The following is a 23228-nucleotide window of genomic DNA, read 5'->3' on the forward strand; positions in this document are numbered from 1 at the left end:
ACACACACACACACACACACACACACACACACACACACACACACACACACACACACACACACACACACACACACACACACACACGCGCGATAATCTTTTGCGTTTTTGCTAAAGATTTCACTGTGAAAGTTTGAGATGAAACCCAAATCAAGACTAGAAAAGAAGAAAGGCCTCTTTTCAAATGAATGACTCCATTATCCTACAACATGTCTCTGGAGGACAGCCGGTCAAGCAGGTTTCAGCAGAGAGATCTCTTTGCCAAGCCACAAACCAACAAACAAATGAAAACAGAGCTGTGATTGCATGTGTTGCATGAGTTTGAAGAAACAGAGCTGTGATTGCATGTGTTTGCATGTGATTTGGCAGCGGTGGCCGAACGGTTTGCGAAGCGGTCTTGATACCGGAAGGTCGCCAGTTCGTATCCCCGGACCGGCACGTTAAAATTACCACCGCTGAAGTGCCCTTGAGCAAGGCATTGAACCACTACCATTAAATGTTCTATGAGCAGGGCCTGGCTGTTAACAAGTATCTGATGCTTAGTCCAGTTACCCTGGGTAAATATAGTAACTTTGCTTTTGCTTTGCTTTGCATGACATTAATGATCCGACTGGAGCCACACATATGTCCAATGAAATGCATTGTGCTTCTGTAGCAACCTTTTCCTCCCATAAACATCTTACCTATAGAAAACAGATTCATGCATGCAGCACGTACTTCCTAGACTTGTGTGAAGTGTGAGTTCTGAATTTCAGCCACAGTGTTCCATAGATGAGGCTGATGTCAATGTGACGGCCTGGGAACAGGGTTTCTCTGGCTGCCAGAAATGTAAACCTCGTTCTCATTCCCTGCATGTTTCAGTGTGTGTGAGTGATGGTGGCCGTCTGTCACACGCCACGCCATGCCTCTTTGGCACGTTATCTTGTTTAAGCGGAGAGAGCAGGCACGTGTGCATGTATGGGCCCTGTCTCGCACACCGCCTTTATTGAGTATTACAAATTTGCAGTACTTTAACTTCTACTCCACTCAGAGGCAAATATTGCACTTTTACTCCACTACAATTATTTGAAAACTTTAGTTACCATCGTAAGTAAAAACACCTCACGTTAGCCATTATCACAAACAGCTCTGTGCATTGGGCCAGCAAATATATTCCACATCACAAAGTTCACCTTGGGACTTCATTTGCATTAATCTGAGTTCCCAGAATGGCATGTATTCTCAGGGGGTGAATCCTACAGTCGTTCACCAAAACAACACAATACTGGAGTAATATGTAATCTATTAATATAATGTATTAAATGTATAGTGATATGTAATGTAATGAATTCTCAGGGGGTGAATCCTGCAGTCAGTGGTGGATTGTTTTTACTTAAGTAAAAGTATCAATACTGCAATCTAGAAATACTCTGCAGTATTTTACAAGTAAAAGTCTGGAATTTAAACTTTACTCGAGTAAAAGTACAAAGGTATTGGTATTGGTATCAAAATGTACTTTAAGTACCAAAAGTAGAAAGTACTCAGTCTCATTTCACAAGTTTTCAAAAATGGAATAAAGCAGATCTGCAAGCTCATAATGTGTCACATCACTGTGAGCTTGTAGATCGGCTAATGTAGACATATGTTTTCAAGTAAAAAACTAAAGTAACTAGTAACTAATGTTTTCAAATAATTGTAGTGGAGTAAAAGTACAATATTTGCCTCTGAGATGTAGCAGAGTAATAGTAATAGTGCTTGAGTAAATGTACTAGGTTTAGGTTACTTTATACCAGTGGAGGTGAGAGAGAAAATTAGCAGGCAGAACATGATGTTTTTTAGCTTGTCTGGGTTTGTTAATATGTTAGTCTTCAAACAGACTGCAGTGGCAAGAATATAAACACTCAAGTGTAGCAGGAGGGCTGTGGGCCAAGAAGAGACTCAGAAAACAAGGTCAAGCGATCACAACAATCATTTCCTTGAAGGCATGATGTTATTGCCATTTCCAGGAGTGAAATGACAAGTTACATTCATGAAGGTATTACGCAGTTGACTGAAATTGTGACGAAAAATGTCTGTCGACTGCCGTTTGTCACAGACGAAAACTAAATAAAAACTAAGCTATGATGACTACAACTATAAGACTAAATATATTGACAATTTCATCGTAAAAAAACAAAACGTGTTGTGAACTTGTAGATTGGCTATTTTTGGCATGCAACCAAGTGCAAAAAGCATTACATCGCCATCAGGACACTGCCAGAATACATTTTTGTCAAACTAAAATCTTATATTTTGCCGACTACAACTATACTAAAACCTTTGAGATAGACTAAAATATGACCAAATTCTTTTTTGCTATTTTGAGATGTTAGGCCTGAATAGTTTTAACTTTGTCAGCTTAAGTTGCAAGGAGCGCACACACCCTGTACACACCCTGTTTTCAAATTCACAAAGCAATGGCTGTGAATGTGATTGTGAACTGCGACGTTAATATACAGTAACACATGGAATTCCACAAGCATACCTACAGTCCAGTGCAAAGGAAACTGGCTTCGGAAGGTTGTTTCAAGATTGACATGAAGGTTTTATTTGTTACATGCTCATACCAGTAAGTACAGCAGTGGAATGTGACTGTGTTAACCAACCACATCCGACATAATCAAAACAAAATAAGTATACAGTAGGTGTGGCTTTTAACTTAAAATAACAAAGAAACAAACACAGCCTGTCTGCATGCATGTGTACATGACTGAACTTCTCACCCTATCTCTAAGGGAGATGCCAGCAATCTGAGAAAACTAATTTTGTCCTCTTGTATCCACGAACTTGTTCTTTCGGTCATGACCCACAATTCATGACCATAGGAGAGAGTAAGAACGTAGTTCTACTCCACTACATCTCAGATATTGTACTTTAGATTATCTTACAATAAATGCACCACGTTTCTGTACTTGTGTATGTACGCATTCTGTAATCCATGTAACTCGAGAACCGGTCGCCTCAACTGCAAATTTGACACACATGTTCCACACCACCACACAGAGTGCAATTCCCGGCCTCGAGTCGGTCAGATACACGGTTGTCCAGTACCGCCACAAAAGGCTCTGGTCAGGCTCTGCCAGTGGACCTAATGAGCATAAGTCCCCACACCTGTGCAATTTCCAAGCTCTGCCTGAGCCAATTGATGGCTCCACAGCCTTATTCCACATTGATAGTCAGTCCACTTTACACAGTCAGTTTGCACTCTTCAGACATTCTCCACAGACGTTTACCAGTGCACAAGGACTTACACAGCCAGGCCTATATATTATACTCATGTATACTGATTGATAACATCAGGAATCTCCATATATGGGCATGAACATTCTGAGGGCATAATCATGACATAGAGAGCTCCTTATATGGGCACAAAAGGGACACAGACACAGACACCAATGGTGGAAAAAAGTGGAGAGAAAAAAAGTACTCAAATGTTTTACTTACTTAAATTTACTAGGCCTTAATTTTGACTCGAGTTGTACTACCATGCCACAAGATGTCAGTTGGATTTAAATAATTAGTATAAGTATCATTTAGATTATTATTATTATTATTATTATTTTAGCCTTTTAAGCTTGGATATTTCAGTTTCTGTTAAAAAAAAGTTTATTCGATACTTGAATACACTTTATTGTAGTAAACATTATAATGAACAACTTTATCAGTCAAACTTTTAGCTGAAAATAAGTGTGATATGACCCTTTATTTAATCATACCTCGTAACATTTATCTACAGCTAAGAGCACAAAAACACTATTTACATTCTTTATTTACAAATGAACAATAAACTAAAAAATAGCACTATTATACAAACACATTTGTAAGGTTGCCTCTAATAAACAACTTAAAAACATCCCTGTGCTTAGAGGTCATCAGTGATTGTCATATTATCATAATATTATTATCATATTATTATGGGGGAATGTCGTTGAAGTGCAGCAACAACACAGCTTTGGTTCAAAGCGTAATAAACATCTATATTCATATTCTATAATGCTATAAGATCTTTTCAGCTTTTCAAACTGTCCTTGATAATCAATGACACATTCATGATCCCCCATTTTACGCTCTCAAGAGTTAAATTATTATTCATCTGCATTACTTAATTTTCACTAAATATACACAATTAGAGAACGTAGAAGAACATTTATTTTGATCAACTATGTCTGTTAACTCTCCTACGGTACCACATCAATACAGCATAAACTGTGCACAAAATAACAAAATATTTGGTTCTGAGAGGCTAGATCTCAATGGTGGTCTGACTCTGTGTATCAAAAGCTCAATAAATAACGGACCTTGAATATGAAAAGGGTTGAAAACCACTGAGATAGAAAATCCATTCAATGGTGTGAAAAAGAGAGAGTGATACATTGGTAAAAGCTGTCACACCGATAGGTTCCCAACTAACTAACCAACTTCGTCCATCTTAGACTTACTCCTGGAGGCTTTGGGTTTGGCTGTGTCCGACTCCTTAGGTTCAGGGGAGAAGGGGGGCTCACTGGATGGGCCGTCTACATCAGACTCTGACTCCAGGGGTGAAGATAGGCTTCCTGTAAGACAGAAACATTAGGGTTGGGACATTTTATGTGATGATAAAGACACCCACATATGGTACATCCAGGTCTTTGTTAGATAAATTATATTGTGTTGATCAGTTCAAACAGCAATGTGGTACTAAGCTACAGATACAGATGTTATAGAATCAGTGTTAATTTCGTAGACTAAAACTATGACAAAAAAGTCATCGATTACCTTTTTTTTCACTGACGAAAACGAAATAAAAACTATGAAAAAGTAGTTTAATGTTAGGGAGGGACTAGTGGAGAAGAGATGCAGTAAAACTAAAAGACAAGTCATTACATGTTTGGTTGCGCTCGGATGTTGGGCTATGAAAATAGCATATCTACAAACTTGTGGCGTGTTGCGAGCTTGTAGATCTGCGATTTTCAAGTGTAAAAGCAAACCCACCAAAATACATTTTAGTAGACAAAATCAAATTTAGATTTAGTCGACTCAAATCAATAATTAGATAGGGAGGGTGTGCAAATTATGACTCCCCAGTCAAAAAACACTGTGTTTGAAATAGACACTCATGCTTTCTAAGGTGTGATTTCCCTAAGGATCCCTAAGGATGAATACAAAATTAATATCATGCATGAATATCTCTGACACCTGACATCGTGTATGCGTTGTGTGTGGGAGAACAGCTTCAGGAACTGTCACCAGGGCCAGGGGGCGGTGTGTTAAGGCTTTGTACACATACACACATATCAGACGAACATGCTCTGTGCTGTCCGTGTTTCATGGCTGCCTCAATGCTTTTCCAATGGAAGTCACGTGGTTTGACCAAACAGTTGTGTGTGATGGGGGAGGGGGGAAATCAAACACAAGTGTTTGGTCAAACCACGTGACAGGCAGAGCACAGCACAGTTGTTCTTTATGTGTGTACGAAGCCTGAGGGAACGTGTCACCACCAAAACCACAACAAACAGCGAAACAAGTCGAGTCTTTTTAGTGACGAAAATTATGATGAATGAATGAAATATGCATGGAGGAAAGGGAGGAAACTACGACAGACAGTTGGCTTTGTTAGGACTCAGGAGGATGCTTCCGTGGTAAACTAAACGTTTCTTTGTCCACTGCACTTGTTGCTGCTCTTGCGCCTCAAGACATGACTAACTTGGAACTGTACGTGTACACTTGTTTTGGCCACATCACTATTGTAGCGTTCCGAGGCGTAGGGAAGGGCATTAAAGTGAGAGGATTAGATGACAGCTGAAGTTCTCTCTTTGGAGCGCTACAGGTCACTCCATTCATTAATAAATCACACACGGCAAAACGCCACCAACAACAATAGGCCTACACTGACGCGCACCTCTTGCATCATCATTCAGTGACAGGCTTCAGTTCATGCAAGAGCAATGTATCCCTGAGCCTACATTATGTGGCGGGGGAGGCGGCCGCGAATAGGCCGTGAATAGGCGAATTAAGGCCAATAATTAGATATGAGGGGTGCAAATTATGACAGGCAGTTTCTGCTGTCAAAATATGACTTCCCAGTCAAAAAACTGGGCAAAGCCATGCTTTCTAAGGTGTGATCTGGGGCCCTAATGATGAATACAAAATTAATATCAACATCCTAATAATATGGGGTCATTTAATACTGTCCAATAATTAGGGAGGAGGTGAAATTAAGTTAAAATGTGTTTTAAATAGATTAAGTTGACTAAAACTAGATTAGATGACTCAAATGTGATAAAACAAAATTACATCTCATTCAAAAGACTATGACTGAAACTAATTCAAAATTGGTTGTCAAAATCAACAGTGTCCTAGAAGCCCATGCCTGTACCTTTTGGCAGGTGGATGCTTTTGCTGTAGCTGGCAGCAGATGACATGGCCTGGCCCAGGGCCTGGTTGGTCCCCAGGGGAGCGCCAGGGGTTTTGGGGACGGATGCCGAGTGTGGTTTGGACTTGGAATCCTTGGCTGGTTTGTTCCACACCAGACTCTCTGACACCTGCAGGGCGGCGCCCATCTTCTGAGCCATGTCCATCAGCTGGACGTGGAAAAACGGCCGAGATTAAGAACGGACTTCTACAAAGGCTGGATGAAACAATGGAGGCAAAGGACTGTCAACAGTGATGGTAAGGAGTCCCACGGCGACTGGAGGTGGGGTTTGGGAGACAAGTGACAACTGCTTTGAGAATCTCTATAGTTGTTTACATGCAACATAAACTAATATAATACAAGGTATACAGTATATAATATTTCAAGATCACAGTAAACATCCACCCTAAAACTCCTTCCTCCACACTGGGAGGAAAACGGCATCAGGAAGTTTGATGGGATGCATTTTTACACGCGAATGCTGTGACCACTTTTACATTGCATCTAATGAGCGGTCGGTCTCTTTTGGTGTTCTTATCAGCGTGACGTTGTCTGGAAATGCATCTATAACAAACAGTGGGCCGTGACCCATTTGATTTTTTTTATGTTCTGTTTCCTACATTTTGTTTTTCATTTTTCAACATTTTCAAAAAACGTTTTCCAAAGGCTTGTAGATTTGCTATTTGCACTAGTTTGGGTCAGTACTTCAGGATCAAACTCCACATTGCTACTATAGTCTTATACCTCAGGATCAAACTCCACATTGCTACTAGAGTCTTATACCTCAGGATCAAACTCCACATTGCTACTAGAGTCTCGGAGGAGGTTGACTTTGCGCTCCATCTCCTGGTACTGTTCCAGCGCTCTCTTCTTGTCCCCGTGGTTGTAGAGCAGGATGGCAAAGTTCAGGTTGACCAGTGGATTGGACCTGCAAGATGCCCCGGTTGACCATGGGGAGGCAGTATAGAGACCAAGATTACTGCAGGGTTTTTGTGAGGGTACCTACCTACCCTCTAGGGGACACGGGGAGAACATGCAAACTCCATACTCACTTTCTCTCCCTCTCTCTTTCTCTCTCTCTCTCACAAATTAGCTGTGGCCTTTCAAACACTCAAAATGAGTGGCATTAAATTGTAATGTGCATTTGACATAATTATAGTTATAGTTACTTTCTCAACATATTAGCAAATACAGACTATTGGAGGTAGTAGCCTAACTGTCTGGGTCTTCAGTCCATTATATCTAGGTTTTAATGTGGTCAAGTTCTATTCCATTACAACTTGAACCACCAATAAATACGTTAACGGCAGGTGTGAAAGTGACCTAAGATGAAAGATGTTTTAAAAGGTCAAATGGAAGAGACTCACTGGTCCAGAGCCACTGCTTGTTCATAGGATCGGGTGGCGTTCTCTACGTCGTCCAGATTGGTTAAGGCAACTGGTGGTGAAAGTCAGTGACAGGAATTACATTAAACAGAAGCCAAAATCGGAGGTGTGTTTAACTCTTTGTGTGCCAGCTTACAACATGTGTTGCTTGTAGATTGTAGATCAGCTATTTTGGAAATTGTTTGGAAAGAAAAATATATAAAAAATATTAAATGTGTCAGTGATTTCTTTGTATATTTAAGTTATGTCATTTTTGCCCTGTGCAATTTGTGATTATGAAGCCTAAAAGGCAAAGCAGAAATACAAATTGTAACGTTCCAAGTTCAATGCAAAAACCACAATTAAAGTGTTCATCGCAATTATTTGTGTGACAATTAATCGTCGACTTAAATTTGTAATCGTGACAGCCCTAGGGGACAGCATGTAGATCCATGCGTGGGTCGGTACCTACCTGCCACAGCATGTAGATCCATGCGTGGGTCGGTACTTACCTGCCTGTCAGCAGCATGCAGATCGATCTCCCATGCGTGGGTCGGTACCTACCTGCTAGCAGCATGTAGATCTCTCCCATGCGTGGGTCGGTACTTACCTGCCTGTCAGCAGCATGTAGATCTCTCCCATGCGTGGGTCGGTACCTACCTGCTAGCAGCATGTAGATCTCTCCCATGCGTGGGTCGGTACCTACCTGCTAGCAGCATGTAGATCCATGCGTGGGTCGGTACCTACCTGCTAGCAGCATGTAGATCTCTCCCATGCGTGGGTCGGTACCTACCTGCTAGCAGCATGTAGATCTCTCCCATGCATGGGTCGGTACCTACCTGCTAGCAGCATGTAGATCTCTCCCATGCGTGGGTCGGTACCTACCTGCTAGCAGCATGTAGATCTCTCCCATGCGTGGGTCGGTACCTACCTGCTAGCAGCATGTAGATCCATGCATGGGTCGGTACGTACCTGCTAGCAGCATGTAGATCTCTCCCATGCGTGGGTTGAGGTTGACGGCTGCATTGAGGAAGTGGAAGGCGGAGGCGTACTGCTGCATGGTCAGATGCACCAGGCCCAGGTTGAACAGGATCTTCCAGTCGAATGGAGACAGGTACTGCGCCCTCTTCAGGCAGCTGATGGCCTGCGAGGGGACGGGACGGGAGAGGAGGAGAGGAGAGGTGTCTGTCAGTGAGGTCAACGCTGTTGATTTTGACAGCACCTTTTTGATCTAGTTTCAGTTGCAGTTTAAGTCAACTAAATATCATAAGATTTTTGTCCAGATCTAGTTGATTTTGTCGACAAAAATGTATTTTGGCGGTGCCTTGATGGCATCGTAATGCCTGATTTTACACTTGGTTGCATGCTGAAAATAGCCGATCTACAAGCTCGCATGATTTTGAGGGGTCCCCAGGTAACATTGAAGTGACAATTTAATGACTTCTAAGACCTTTTTAAAACATCAAAAAGAAAGAAAATAATATAGCTGCAAGCAGTGATAAGTGGAGACCAAGCAATAAGCCCTTTTAGGCTGCTCAACAGTGCCACTTTAGGTTACCCAGCGGTATTGCAGCAGTTCTTACCCCAAACAGACAGACAGACGGACGGACGGACGGACGGACGGACGAGGCATGAGTTATGCCTGTTATCGCTGCTTGCCGCTATATGTTTTGTAAAATGCTTCACGTACAAACTTCTCTTCAACTGGAATTTCAGATAATGGTCTACAGATTTTTTTGTAGAACATGTCACACAAATTGCTCAGTTTTTCAAACTGCAAAAAAAAAGCTGAGGATGGAGCTTACTGGTCAAAGTGACAGATGTGTTCCCCATGCGTCAAGGCACATATGGAAACAAGTGCCATGGCTTTTGGCCAAACGAGGCATGAGTTATGTCTGTTCAAAGGTTTCATTTTGAAATTATTGCTATAGCGCCCCCCTTTGGCCAATTGGAGTAACACTGATTTCAGTGATATTTGGCATGACCCTCTACCATACTGTAAAGTTTCATAACCATGTGACGCTGCATGTACAGTATGTATTATGGGGAAGAAGAAGAATTTTCATAAAACTGCAATTTTCATTGGCTCATAAAACCTTAATATTTCCCCTTAAAACGGCCTGAAAAGGGTTGAGGACCACTGTCCTAGATAAATGAAGTGAACTCCATTACTCACGGCGACATATTTCTTCTTGCCAAAGAAGCACATTCCGATGTTGTTCCAGAGAGGAGGGCTCTCTGGCACGGCCACAGCTGCAATGCGGTACTTGTTCATGGCCACGTCGAAGTCTCCATGGGTCTGCATCATGCTGCCTGCAGCCAGGATGGCCTAGGAGGAAATATAACGTCATGGGTCTGCATCATGGTGCCTGCAGCCAGGATGGCCTAGGAGGAAATATAACGTCATGGGTCTGCATCATGCTGCCTGCAGCCAGGATGGCCTAGGAGGAAATATAACGTCATGGGTCTGCATCATGCTGCCTGCAGCCAGGATGGCCTAGGAGGAAATATAACGTCATGGGTCTGCATCATGCTGCCTGCAGCCAGGATGGCCTAGGAGGTAATATAACGTCATGGGTCTGCATCATGCTGCCTGCAGCCAGGATGGCCTAGGAGGAAATATAACGTCATGGGTCTGCATCATGATGCCTGCAGCCAGGATGGCCTAGGAGGAAATATAACGTCATGGGTCTGCATCATGATGCCTGCAGCCAGGATGGCCTAGGAGGAAATATAACGTCATGGGTCTGCATCATGCTGCCTGCAGCCAGGATGGCCTAGGAGGAAATATAACGTCATGGGTCTGCATCATGCTGCCTGCAGCCAAGATGGCCTAGGAGGAAATATAACGTCATGGGTCTGCATCATGCTGCCTGCAGCCAGGATGGCCTAGGAGGAAATATAACGTCATGGGTCTACTCTGCTCTGCATCATGCTGCCTGCAGCCAGGATGGCCTAGGAGGAAATATAACGTCATGGGTCTACTCTGCTCTGCATCATGCTGCCTGCAGCCAGGATGGCCTAGGAGGAAATATAACGTCATGGGTCTGCACCATGCTGCCTGCAGCCAAGATGGCCTTATTGATTAATTGAATAGTTTATTATACAGAAATGCAAACAGCAACAGAGTACAGTCAAACACTTGGTCTAAAAGGATAGAACCAAAATAAATATAAGTAAGTATAACGTTATAGACGGAGTCTCCATGGGTCTGCATCATGCTGCCTGCAGCCAGAATGGCCTGGGAGGAAATAGAACAGTGGTGAAAAAAATACTTACTACTTAAAGGACCACTTCACCACTTTTCAACTTCTCTTCCTATAATTGGTCCTAACTAATGTTCATGATAAAATACCACCATTTTTTCCTACTCATTATGTGTCTCATAGGAGGGCTGTGGGCAGTTCAGAAACCCGTCCACCAGTGACATCATCGATGGTGAATCCAAGCTAATAGAAACGGCAGGCTTTCTTTTCCTGAAAAGTTGCAATGCAAAAGTTGAAGCCATCGTTCTCACGATAATACAAATCTAAATATATTTTAAAACAAATCTTGTTTAAAAAAAAATCTGCCTAATGATGATGTCACTGGTGGACGGGTGTCCGAACTGCCCAAAGCCCTCCTATGAGACACAGACTGAGTAGGAAAAAAATGGTGGTGTTTTATCATGAACATTAGTGAGGACCAATTATATGAAGATATGTTGAAAAGTGGTGAAGTGGTCCTTTAAGTAAAAGTATCAATACTGCAATGTAGAAATAACTCTGTTACAAGTAAGTGTCCGGAATTCAAAAGTATTGGCATCTTTAAAGTACATTTCCTGAATGTCCTACATTTCCTTTCCTGAATTTAAACACAAAATTCAATGTTTTTCAGTAATTTTATGAAGAAATAAAATAAAAATCTAAGAAATGCCATACATTTGAAAACAAATCTTTAATAAGTAGTGAAAACAGCCGATCTACTAGCTCACAACATGGTGCGAAGTGATGCGTTGTGAGCTTGTAGATCTGCTATTTTCACTAGTTTGGGTCCCAGGCAAACGTCTAAACTCTTTTTTGGGAACTAAAACGTTTGGGAACCACTATCCTAGATGACTAACAGGCAGGTCACAGAGTGAGTCACAGACTCACAGGCAGGCCACATGAATTCCCAGATCAACATTGGAATCACACCATTTCCATTGTTAAATTTACTCTGCATTCCCCACAAGCATAGTGGCAGCATATTGGTTGTTCAAGGACCCCCACTAACCGTGTAGTTGTTTGGATCGTAGGTGAGAGCGTTCCCAAGGTGCTCAAAGGCTTTCTGGTATTTCCCGAGCTGAGAGAAACAGACATAAGTAGAAATGGTTAATTCACGTTCAGATGCTTATGTTTACATGGCAGCATCTTTTCAGAAGCATCACTAATGTTTGTACAACTACAACAGTACTATGTTTCACTCCCAATCTTTTTCACTATATGTGACAAAACAATTGATAATTAACTGACCTGTAAATACAGCAGACCCAGAGTAGTCAGCACTTCAGTATTTTCTGGGGAGAACCTAAATAGAGCATAAGGGTATTAGGCAACCTTAGGTTTTCTGACAAATTGAAAATGGTGGACCCTGTTGTAAACAATGCTTTATCATGGTGTCGTCCACAGTAACAGTTTTTCTATTGACTTGTGCTTTCGTTTGAAATGTACCCATTCTGCATACTGTTAATACAAATTTCATTCAATTCAATCAGGTACAGGGGAGGGTGATCACTGGCACACTGGCATAAGTGTGAGAGTAAGCCCAAACCACACCAAAGGGTCGGGACAAAATGTTTTTTAACCCATTTTGGGCGGGAACCCATGTTTTAAACATTGTTATAATTTAGCTATTGAAAAATAGCAGATCTACAAGCTCATAGCGCGCCACCGAGTGGCACGCTACGAGCTTGTAGGTCTGCTATTTTTTTTAAATCGTGAAAATATTTATTTCAGAAAACTGGAGGATTTAGAAGATTTTTTTAAATTTTGAGGTCAGGCCGAAATGGGTTAAGGTCAACCACACCAATGCAACTCCTTGCAACTCAAGGTGCGTGCGCAGTTCAAGATGGTGCGCTCCATTGTTATTGACATCATCAGCTAGCAACCCAATGCTAATGTGAGTAGCATTACGACTTGATCAATCAAAAGCACTATACTGTATAAGACTAATTGCCGAAGATCTCCGGCAATGGTGCTAAGTGTGTTAAGCATTGACCCGCCTCCCTCTGGTTCAGATGAGAAACCCCTGTGCCTGCAAAACCAAGGGGACGCCCACCCAACTTCTAGACCAATCAGTGAACGACGTGATAGCTCGTTCACAATGTTTACACAAACCCTCAAAGCTGGCCATAGGAGGGCTCCTCAAAAAATAACACTCGTCTGAAGTGTGATCATACATCACATTCTGTGCTCAGCCAATCAAATCATCTCAAATTTGGTACACAAACACAAAATCTGGGCATAGGAGGGGCTAGCGTCCCTCTAAACGTATAGACTATACACTATATAGATAGTGACTGACATTCCTTTATTTACACTGCAGTGGATGCCACCAGAATTTACCTGAGGATGAATAGTTTTTCTTTCTTATGTTATCTTAACAGGGGACTAGAACTATTAGAAATCGTAACTTTTCTGTGATTGAAATAATAACGTTTTATAATAATAAAGAAAATGATTTCCAATCATAATCGGGGCAGCAGGGGAAGCAGTGTCCTTGGGCAAGACTCTGATCACCTAATTGCGGTGTATGAATGTGTGTGAATGGGTGAATGTAATGCACAATCTATCTAAATCGCCTCAGATAAAGGCGCTATATAAATGCACCGTTTACCAATTATCATATTCACGCTCTAGATTGAGAGCATATGCTAAAAATGTCTAAATTGTAAATTGTCTACTTACTCCACAGCACTCTTATACACCTCGATAGCCTTGTCGGTGTTCCCGGCTAACAGGTGGATCTTCCCCAGCATCATGAAGGTTCGGTCATGCTTGTTGGTCTGCAGGGCCATGTTTAGATGCTCTTCAGCCTAGAGGAGAGTTCAAAGGTCATGTTTGATTTATATTAATGATTTAACCATGAACTGTAATAAGCACATTTTATTTGTAGATGATACCAATCTCATTGCCTCACGCAGGGATTTAAATACCCTTGTTAAATATGTTAATGATTAATTGTTGGATGTCTTCAAATGGTTTCAATTGAATAAGCTTACTTACTCAATATAAAAAATGCAACTTCATGATTATTAGCAATATAAACAAAACATTTCCCAAAGAAAAACCTAGAATTGTAATCAATGGCTCTGAAATTTGCTAGGTTCCACATACTAAATTATTGGGTGTCATTATAGATGATCATTTAAATTGGAAACAACATATTGATACTGTATGTATGAAGTCTATGAAGATGTTGGTATATTGAGGAAAATATGCCCATTTGTTCTTCCTTCATGTAATTTAACACTTTATTATAGCTTAATTTTCCATCATATTAATTACTGTAATATTGTCTGGGCTGCGACATATTCTCCATATCTCACTAAATTACTGATCATTCAAAAAAGGTTTCTGAGAATGATTTCACATTCGAATAGGTATGAGCCATCTGCTCTGCTCTTTATTAAATATTCACTATTACCCATTGACAAAGTAAAAGTTTTTCAAACCTTTCAAACCTGTTTAAATTTAAAAAAAATGCAAACAAGACATTCCCTCTTCTTTTCATATTTTTCCGTGTTACTACTGACATTCACTCCTACCCCACAAGGCAAAGAGATGATTTTGAATTACCCTATTGTCGCACTTCCAAACATCAATCATTCATCAAATTTAGAGGCCCTCATTTATGGAATTCCCTAGATGCTTCGCTTAAGTCCTCATTATCCTTGCCAATATTCAAGAAACATCTAAAGAAATATCTTATTTCTTCCTCTCTGTAGATTAAATGATTTAGTTTGATGTGTTATATTTTCGTTTGTGTTTTTGTTGTTGTATTGTTTATTTCCCCTTTTTGTGCAGTCTCTGTGTTTTTATTTCTTTATTACACAGCTTCTCCTTTTATCAATTTGTAGTCTTTTGTATTGTTCTTAATGAACTTTTAATCTGCTTAATCAATGACCTCTTCCATACAGGAAAGGATTCCAAATAAGCCAGCTGGCTTCTTCCTTTCCTTGCATTGCATTTTTGTTAGTTGATATGTATTGTCTATTTTTTATAACTATGTGCTAAATAAATACACCTAAACCTGAACCTAAAGGTCATGTTTAGATGCTCTTCAGCCTAGAGCAGAGGTCAGAGGTCATGCTTGTTGGTCTGGACAGCCATATTTATGCTGCGTTCACACAGGCAGATGGAAAAGATAAAAAGATGCAAAGCTACACAGCGTATTTGTAGCTTTGTATCTTTGTATCTGAATTTCTGAAGTTGAAACCAGCTCAACATTTTTGTAGCTTTGTAGCTCTGTAGCTTTTGCAGAAGCTACAAACGTCGGATGCATCTTTGCATCTTCATGTCGCTCGCTTCCATTGACAATGAATGGTAGACCGTAGCTTCGCATCTTCCCGTGACTGAAACTATAACTAAATAAATATATTGGCAATTCCGTCAACAAATGAAAACTACACTAACATGTTAGGGAGGGACTAGTGGAGAAGAGATCCACTAGAACTAAGACAAGTCATTTTATGGTTGGTTGGGAAAATAGAGCTCTACAAGCTCACGGCATGCAACCAAGTGTAATATCAGCCATTACAACGCCATCAAGGCCATATGTCGACCAAAAAACTTTGATGACTAAAATATGACTAAAACTAATTCAGATTTTATTCAAAATACTATGACTAAAACTAAATCAACAGTCCTTTAAACAGGGTATATAATAACGATGGAACTCACATTTCTGAAGTCTTTCAGGAAGGTGTAACATACACCCAGATTGTGGCTGATCTCCTGTGGTAGGAAAGGGTCACATTAAACCTGAGGCACTGTCTCATTTGGACTGCATATAAAAAGGGACTCATACTTAAGACTACAGCGTATGGCTACATAACTGTGATAAGCTACATATGGTAGTCGTCTTTTTCAAAGGATGCCGCTTCATCATTTATGCATAATCAATACAAACTATATCCCACCGGGAGGACGTAGAGCCTTCGTCCTACTCCTAATAGCATACAACGTAATTTAGCCAAAGCACCACCTGTCTGATGCATGCAGAACCTCCCCTAGGGAGAATAATGTTGTCATTGTCTCAGAGATGATAAAGAGGATGGCAGGCAGTGCAGGCACCAGTGCTAACTTCATCAACTAAAACTATGATGAAAAATGTTCGTCGACTACCTGTTTTCACTGACAAAAACTAAATAAAAACTAAGCTACAGTATGATGACTAAAACTAAGACTAAATATTGACGATTTCTTCAACAAATAAAAGCTAGATGAAACGACTAGTGGAGAAGAGATCCAGTAGAACTAAAAGACAAGTCATTTTATGTTTGGTTGCGCTCTGGTTTTGTGCTCTGAAAATAGCAGATCTTGCAGCCAAGTGTAAAATCAGTCATTACGACGCCAAAATACATTTTTGTCACCAAAATCAACTGTATTTAGTCGACTAAAACTAGATGAAAACTAAAACCTTTCAGATGACTAAAATATGACTAAACAACACTGGAATGCAATGCAAGTTGCCAGGAGGCTTGTTGATTTCCTCAGATAAATAGTACACAACTTGATTTCCTCAGATAAATAGTACACAACTTGATTTCCTCAGATAAATAGCACACAACTTGATTTCCTCAGATAAATAGCACACAACTTGATTTCCTTCCCTCACCCAGTCCTTCTCGTTGAGCCTCGCAGCTTCATGGTAGACCTCGATGGCCGCCTTGTGCTTCCCCAGCAGGAAACTGAGGAGAAGAAAGTTAAGACGATAAAGTCAGCTTATTATGCGACAATCATGAAACAAGCAACGTCGTAGCAGGCTGAATATATTTGGCAACTCCACTCATCTTATGCTTCGTACACACGTACACACACACACACACACACACACACACACACACACACACACACACACACACACACACACACACACACACACACACACACACACACACACACACACACACACACACACACACACACACACACACACACACACACACACACACACACACACACACACACACACACACACAGGGGTATTTATATATCCATGTCTACACTGCCTCGTTTACAAAAATATCTCCATCCACACGACAACATACTGTAGATAGTTACGTTTTCTTGTCCACATGAAAAGATTTGCTTTTATGGGCCAAAAACGAATTTGTGTGTGTGGGTGTGTGAGTGTGTGCGCGTGCATGTGTGTGTCCGTCTGTCTGTCTGTCTGTGTGTGTGTGTGTGTGTGTGTGTGTGGGGGGGGGGCACTCACAGTGATCTGGCCACTTGTTTCAGGTTGTCAGCACTGTTGGGGTTTAGGATAGCACAGCTCTGGAACAACTCCAGGCTCTGTTGGATCTGACCTTCCAGACGCAGGATCAGCGCTGTGGCAAAAAAGTACAAAGGAGGATTTACAGCAATAATACATTAAAACTAGGGCACAGCAGGGGGCTTGGAGGGGCGGTATTATTAGGGACGGCTGGGCGGCTGTGGCTCAGGAGATAGAGCAGGTCGTCCAATGATCTCAGGAGGTAGAGCAGGTCGTCCATTGATCCCTGGGTCGGCGGTTCGAATCCCGGTTCCTCCTGTCCACATGTCGAAGTGTCCTTGGGCAAGACACTGAACCCCACATTGCCTCCAATGAGTTGGTCAGTGTGAGCTCGCCACCATTGGTGTGTGAATGTGGGAAGTGAAGACGCTGGAGTCCACTGTTCGCCGCTTCACCTCCCAATGTATGAATGAATGAACCATTGTAAAGCACTTTGAGCACTTGGAAAAGCGCTATAAAAATGCAATTCATCAAAATGCAATTCATTATTATATCCGGGCCTAAAATTATGCTAATTAGTTGGGCAGAGCCGAGCCGAGGCCATACATTTTCAGGCCCGTTGAGAACTCTAGCTTGGAAAGGGCATACAGTATTTTGGAGGGGCAATGTTGCATTAGAAAGCTTGGATGCTGTATACCAACTATGAATGAATGGATTGATTTAATCTATAGTATATTTATTATGGAGAGAATTACATTCAGCTTCAGAGGTCAAGTTGAAGTCTTCACAGATAACTGGTTTAGATGGATTACTCATGTTTCTACCATAAGACCTGATTTTGTATAGTTTCAGTTAAACCTGTTTAACCTGTATATGCACCTGTTTGAGGTACTTATGTATTATGAATGATCATCAATAGAGAAGAGAGGCAGACATCTCCCCTTGTGTGTATTGTACGTATATTGTCTTGTTTTGTTTTCGGTTGTATGTATTGTCAATTGTCAGTCGTTTCGTTTTCATGTCAATAAAACGTAAATTGAAAAAAAGAAAAGAAAGCTTGGATGCTGAAGGTGTGGTTTTGGTGTAAGATGTTAAATATAAAGAGCTACGGCCCACAGTTAGAAGAACACGGTGCTGACGTACCTTGAACATATATGGGGTATTCACACATCCCATGGGTCTCCTGCAGTTGCTCTTTGATGATTGCCTGGTTTGACCAAAAAATTGCAACGTTACTTCTAATGCGAAAGGAAGAACCATGTGGAAAGGTCACATGATGAAACAGTGTTAATTTTGTTGCATAAAACAATGACGAAAGATTTTCATCGACTACCACTTTTCACTTTTCACTAAATATATTGACAATTTCGTCAAAGAATATAAACAATACTAAAAGATTAGGGAGGGACTAGTGGGGAAACGCTCCAGTAGAACTAGGACAAGACATTTTATATTGGTGTCACGCTCCGAAAATAGCCCATGTATAAGCTTGTCACACAGCTAATTATAAAATCAACCATACAACGCTATCAAGGCCCAGCAAAATACATTTTAGTCGACTAAATCAGCCGTAGATTTAGTCAACTAAATTCTTATGATATTTAGTCGATCGAATACAATGTCACTAAAACTAAATGGAATTGTATTCTAAAGACTGACTGAAACTAAATAAAAAATCACTGTCGAAATAAACACTGACAAACATAGGGACGTCTCACCTTACAGGTGTCATAGTCTTTTCGGATATAGTGCAGATGGATCAGCCAGTTCTTTCTCTCTAGGATGGGAAGCTCTGGAACTGCATGGTGAAAGATTACATGTGTTATTATGTATTATGGAGAGTATGCGCCATAGATATAGAAAGGGAGACGCCTCCTTCGGCTCTCAGGCGTCTGTTCTGGGTACCCATTGGCAATACAAAGGAAAACACAGTTTGTCTCGAGAGACTAGTTCTCAAGAGGAGGCAAGCTTCTGTGACGCACGCGGAAGCTTGCCTAGCTTTCACGTTTTCTCATGCCAATAAAGCTCCTTTGGATTGTATTGATAAGTGGCGGTAAAGATGTGCTGTGAGTGGTTAGGAGTCACTTGAGTGTCAGCGACGCAGCGTGCCTTCCGCACTTCCGTTTGACTTCCGCCTAACAGTACACCCAGATATACACGACAAGGGGCGACAAAAATACGCAATCGGCAAGAGTCTCTTCCTGGGTTTTAGACAGCTGGAGGATGGAAATGAAGCTCCACCCACGCGGCAAAATGCCACGTGGGAAAATCGTTTCCGGTTTTCTGGCCGGAGCTTCATTTCCATCCACCAGCTGTCTAAAAACCAGGAAGAGACTCCTCTTTTTGTCACGCCTTGTCGCGTATATCTGGGTGTAATGTAACAGTGCGATACAGGTTGCTCCAATGGACTGCAGCAGCCAATGAGGTATCTAGGTTTTTATATCCATGGTATGCACAAGCATCACTTTTCCACCTGGACACGCCCCCCTCATCTAGACTGAGTGACAAAACATTGAGCAGCATGGAGCGTTGGAGTTCTCAACAGTGCTGTGTAGTGTGTATCTAAATGTCACATAATGAAGGAGGCAGCAGGACGTTGTATTATATAAAACGAGTGCTTCCAAACTCTTAAACACTTAGCAACATTATCACCTGCGTGCATGGGAATTCTTGACAGAAAGTAGCTCATAACATGTCTACGGTGGATTTTCATGAAATAAAAACGTTGCAGATAGATAGATTGTTTAATACAATCAGATAGGACTTTTCTGTTTGGATGTATGGGTTGTCAAGGCGAGAATGTAGGCTAGTTTTTGCCACTCAGTAGGCATTCCTGCATAACTTCAGGGTACGATGATGTCACGTGCATAGCCTCAGAAACAAAACTCTCGATTTGGGATTATAATAGCGAAGAAGAAGAAGAAGAAGAAGAGGAAGAAGAAGAAGGGGATAGAGAAGAAGAAAGAGAAACTACTTGCAGAAGGAAAATACCTTTAGGCGCCCGCCGTTTCTTGGGCTCAGTAGCGACTGGAAGCTGAAATAAAGCAACACACATGATTCATCACCATCAAGGCCCGCCAAAATACATTTTTGGTTGACAAAATCAACTGTCAACTAAAATCGTATAAGATTTAGTTAACTAAAACTACACTAAAACTACACTTAAATGGCCCATTTAAATGGTAAATGGTGCATTTATATAGTGGCGCTTTACATAGATTGTGCATTACATTCAACCATTCACACACACATTCACACATCGATGGCAGCGGAAACCATGCAAGGCACCAACTAGCACATCAGGAGCAATTAGGGGTTCAGTGTCTTGCTCAAGGACACTTCGACACTAACTCTGGGGGAGCCCAGGTTCGAACTGGCAACCTTGGGTTACCATCCGGCCACTCTACCCCTGAGCCAGGGGTAGAGCCCCTTTTAATTAAGTCATTTAAATATGACATTTTTTTATTTAAAAACTAACCCAGAGACTAAGGATTGTAGAGGAGCAGTGTGTACACTCGGTTGGGTCTCTAGTGATAACGAAGGGAGTGTATGAGATCCCAAATGCGCTAGACATAAGCGAAATAATGAATTGCATTTTTATGTATTTATTTAGGTTATGCAGTAACCATGGTTATTTAAGTAGCACGAGTACATGTAACTGAATGATTGCGCGCATGCGTAGTCCACGCTTATATCCGGAGACCGGGTGCGTGCCTACGTCATCACGCACAAGACCCACTCTCATATAGAAGTGTGAGTTTATGAAAAGATGTTTCTGTGATGCGCATCAAGGAGATGCTTTCCCAAATGCGCTAGACATGCGCTTGTGATACTTAAATAACCACGGTTACTGCGTAACCTCCAATTTATTCGACTATGCATGCACCTCTTGGTACCACAGCACTCCAAATGCCCTTAAAACAAGGCTCCAGACTTCCAAAAACAAACTGGTCAGGCTACTACTTGGCCTCACTCCCAGAACCCACCTCACCCATGCCCATTTTGATAGGCTGGAATGGCTTAGGGTTGATGACAGAGTACAGCATCTTGCAATGGGTCTGGTCTACAAGATTCACTACACCACCAAGATACCCATGTACCTGTCTAAATACTTCCTTAATGTCAACGAAGTCCACACTCACAACATCAGAGAGAGTTCAACACACCACATGCAACCCAGATTCGGCTCAAACAAGGGATTAAATTAATTCCGCTCCTATGCCACTAAAATGTGGAACACCCTACCAACAGGCAACAGCCATTAAAGACATTCCAAACCGCTCTCAAAAAGCACCTACAAATGGTTGCAATTCGAAAGTGGCCCCTGTAAATTAAGTCTGAGTTACCCCCACCCCTTTCTCCCCATACTGTACATGTTTTTCTTTTTTTACTTTCTTGATATGATAATTTCCTGTTTGTTTTTTTATAGAAGTGTATATTTGTACATCTTTAAATGTTCTGATGAATTGAAAAAGGTGGACCCTGTTGTGTAAAGTGTAAATACTTAATCATGGATCGTCCACAAAGTAAGTTTTTTGTATTGACTTGTATTGACTCGTTTGAATTGTACTCATTATGCATACTGTGAAATTAAAATTAAATCAATCAATCACATTCTGCATAATGAGTACTTTTACTTCTGCTCATTTAAGTAGCATACATTTTTATGTCAATAACTTTGCACTTCCCCCCCAATACATTTTTAATTCCTGAAATTTACTTGTAACAGAGCATTGCTACATTGCAGTATTGATACTTATACTTAAGTAAGAGCAGTTTTCCACCACTGCTCTTTTGTAGTCGAAGGAGAGAGATTATAAACAGACTGGCTATAATCTACTTAACAAACCCTCAGTTAGCTTAGCCACATAGCAGCAGCTATACATGTAGCAAAGGTGAGCTGAGCACTCAGTGTTATAATAAAGATAACACAGAGATAAATAAACTATAATAATATATCCTCAGACAATGTAACATTGGGGTGTGTGTGTGTGTATTGTCAGATATCATGAATGATGCACTCACCGCCGATGTGTTCTCCCTTTCAGCCATTTTAGGATGACAAACACACGACAGTCGGTTGCCATGGATACGGCAGAGGAAGGAGGAGGGGCGAACCATCTGTTTACAATGTACATGCTTTGGTCACACTCACTCAACCATCATTCCTAAAGACAATACTTTTAAAGCTATTTTACTTCATTGAGCTGTTTTCAGTGCCTTAATATACTAGTATTGCATTGATTGCATTGTAACGGTTGTAACCATGTATGTGATTTATGAATCACATTACAAGTTACAACAGAAGCTATAGCCTGCAGAACATCCTAAAAAGCCAAGAAATGTTAATTTGATCTATACAGTACTTTTGTACCAGTGATGTGCTTAAGATTAAATCTGGCTGCTGGCATTTATCTGCCTCCTGGTAAATTACCTGTTTTAATCAAATTATTATTATTATTATTTTATTAATAAGCAATTCTCCAAATAGCCTACGGTAAACTCCCATTTTTCAATTGCGTCTGTCATGTTCATTTGTTCAGCTTTAGAAAAATGATAATATTTAAACCATAATGCTTTTGTGTTATAATCAGGGGTCATCACTAGGCTATATGTCCATACATGTACACGTGTCTGCTGCAAAGACGTGTCCTATATTGTCCGTGGCAAATTCTAGGTTTTCTGGTTTACACACCATGATAATGTTCTTATTTTGATCATAATACCCAATTACTGAATGTCTGTTTGATGGTTGCTTTCCTTATCCCACCTGTTACACCGCTATGTAAAGCTGTCATATTAATTACAGATGTGACTACATATTTTGCAGGTTTCCTTCAGAATATGTATCCTACAGTATATGACCCTGATTTACTATGACACTATCCGGCACATGAGTCTAACTATAGGCCTACGAGTGGTTATTTATTTGCAAGGACCCTCATAACTCTGAGAGTGTATATGGAACCAAATGGACATATACTATTACTTATGGGTCCATT

The 23228-nt window shown here is 41.0% G+C and overlaps 1 protein-coding gene across 1 annotated transcript; it reads right to left on the minus strand.

The window, feature by feature from the left end:
- Positions 1-3447: 3447 nt before the first annotated feature.
- On the minus strand, positions 3448-22344 carry bbs4 (Bardet-Biedl syndrome 4). Its single transcript, XM_079497784.1, has 16 exons — positions 22252-22344; positions 20218-20260; positions 18945-19024; positions 18370-18433; positions 17230-17341; positions 16630-16702; positions 15693-15746; positions 13698-13825; positions 12264-12318; positions 12025-12093; positions 9947-10099; positions 8743-8914; positions 7774-7843; positions 7190-7334; positions 6371-6575; positions 3448-4568 (listed from the first exon to the last, which is right to left on the minus strand). Exons 1-16 carry the CDS (start codon positions 22276-22278, stop codon positions 4426-4428), a joined length of 1593 nt encoding a protein of 530 aa, XP_079353910.1. The 5' UTR covers positions 22279-22344; the 3' UTR covers positions 3448-4425.
- Between the last annotated feature and the right edge of the window lie 884 nt (positions 22345-23228).

This window comes from Electrona antarctica, assembly GCF_951216825.1.
Source record: "Electrona antarctica genome assembly, chromosome: 3".
Classification (NCBI taxonomy): domain Eukaryota; kingdom Metazoa; phylum Chordata; class Actinopteri; order Myctophiformes; family Myctophidae; genus Electrona; species Electrona antarctica.

Coding starts and splice junctions, on each gene's coding strand:
- bbs4 (XM_079497784.1), bottom strand. CDS start 22,278: ATGGCTGAAAGGGAGAACACATCGGCG. Junction 13,826..15,692: donor TCCTGAAAGACTTCAGAAAT/GTGAGTTCCATC, acceptor ACTCTCCTCTAG/GCTGAAGAGCATCTAAACAT. Junction 4,569..6,370: donor AAGCATCCACCTGCCAAAAG/GTACAGGCATGG, acceptor TCTGTCTTACAG/GAAGCCTATCTTCACCCCTG.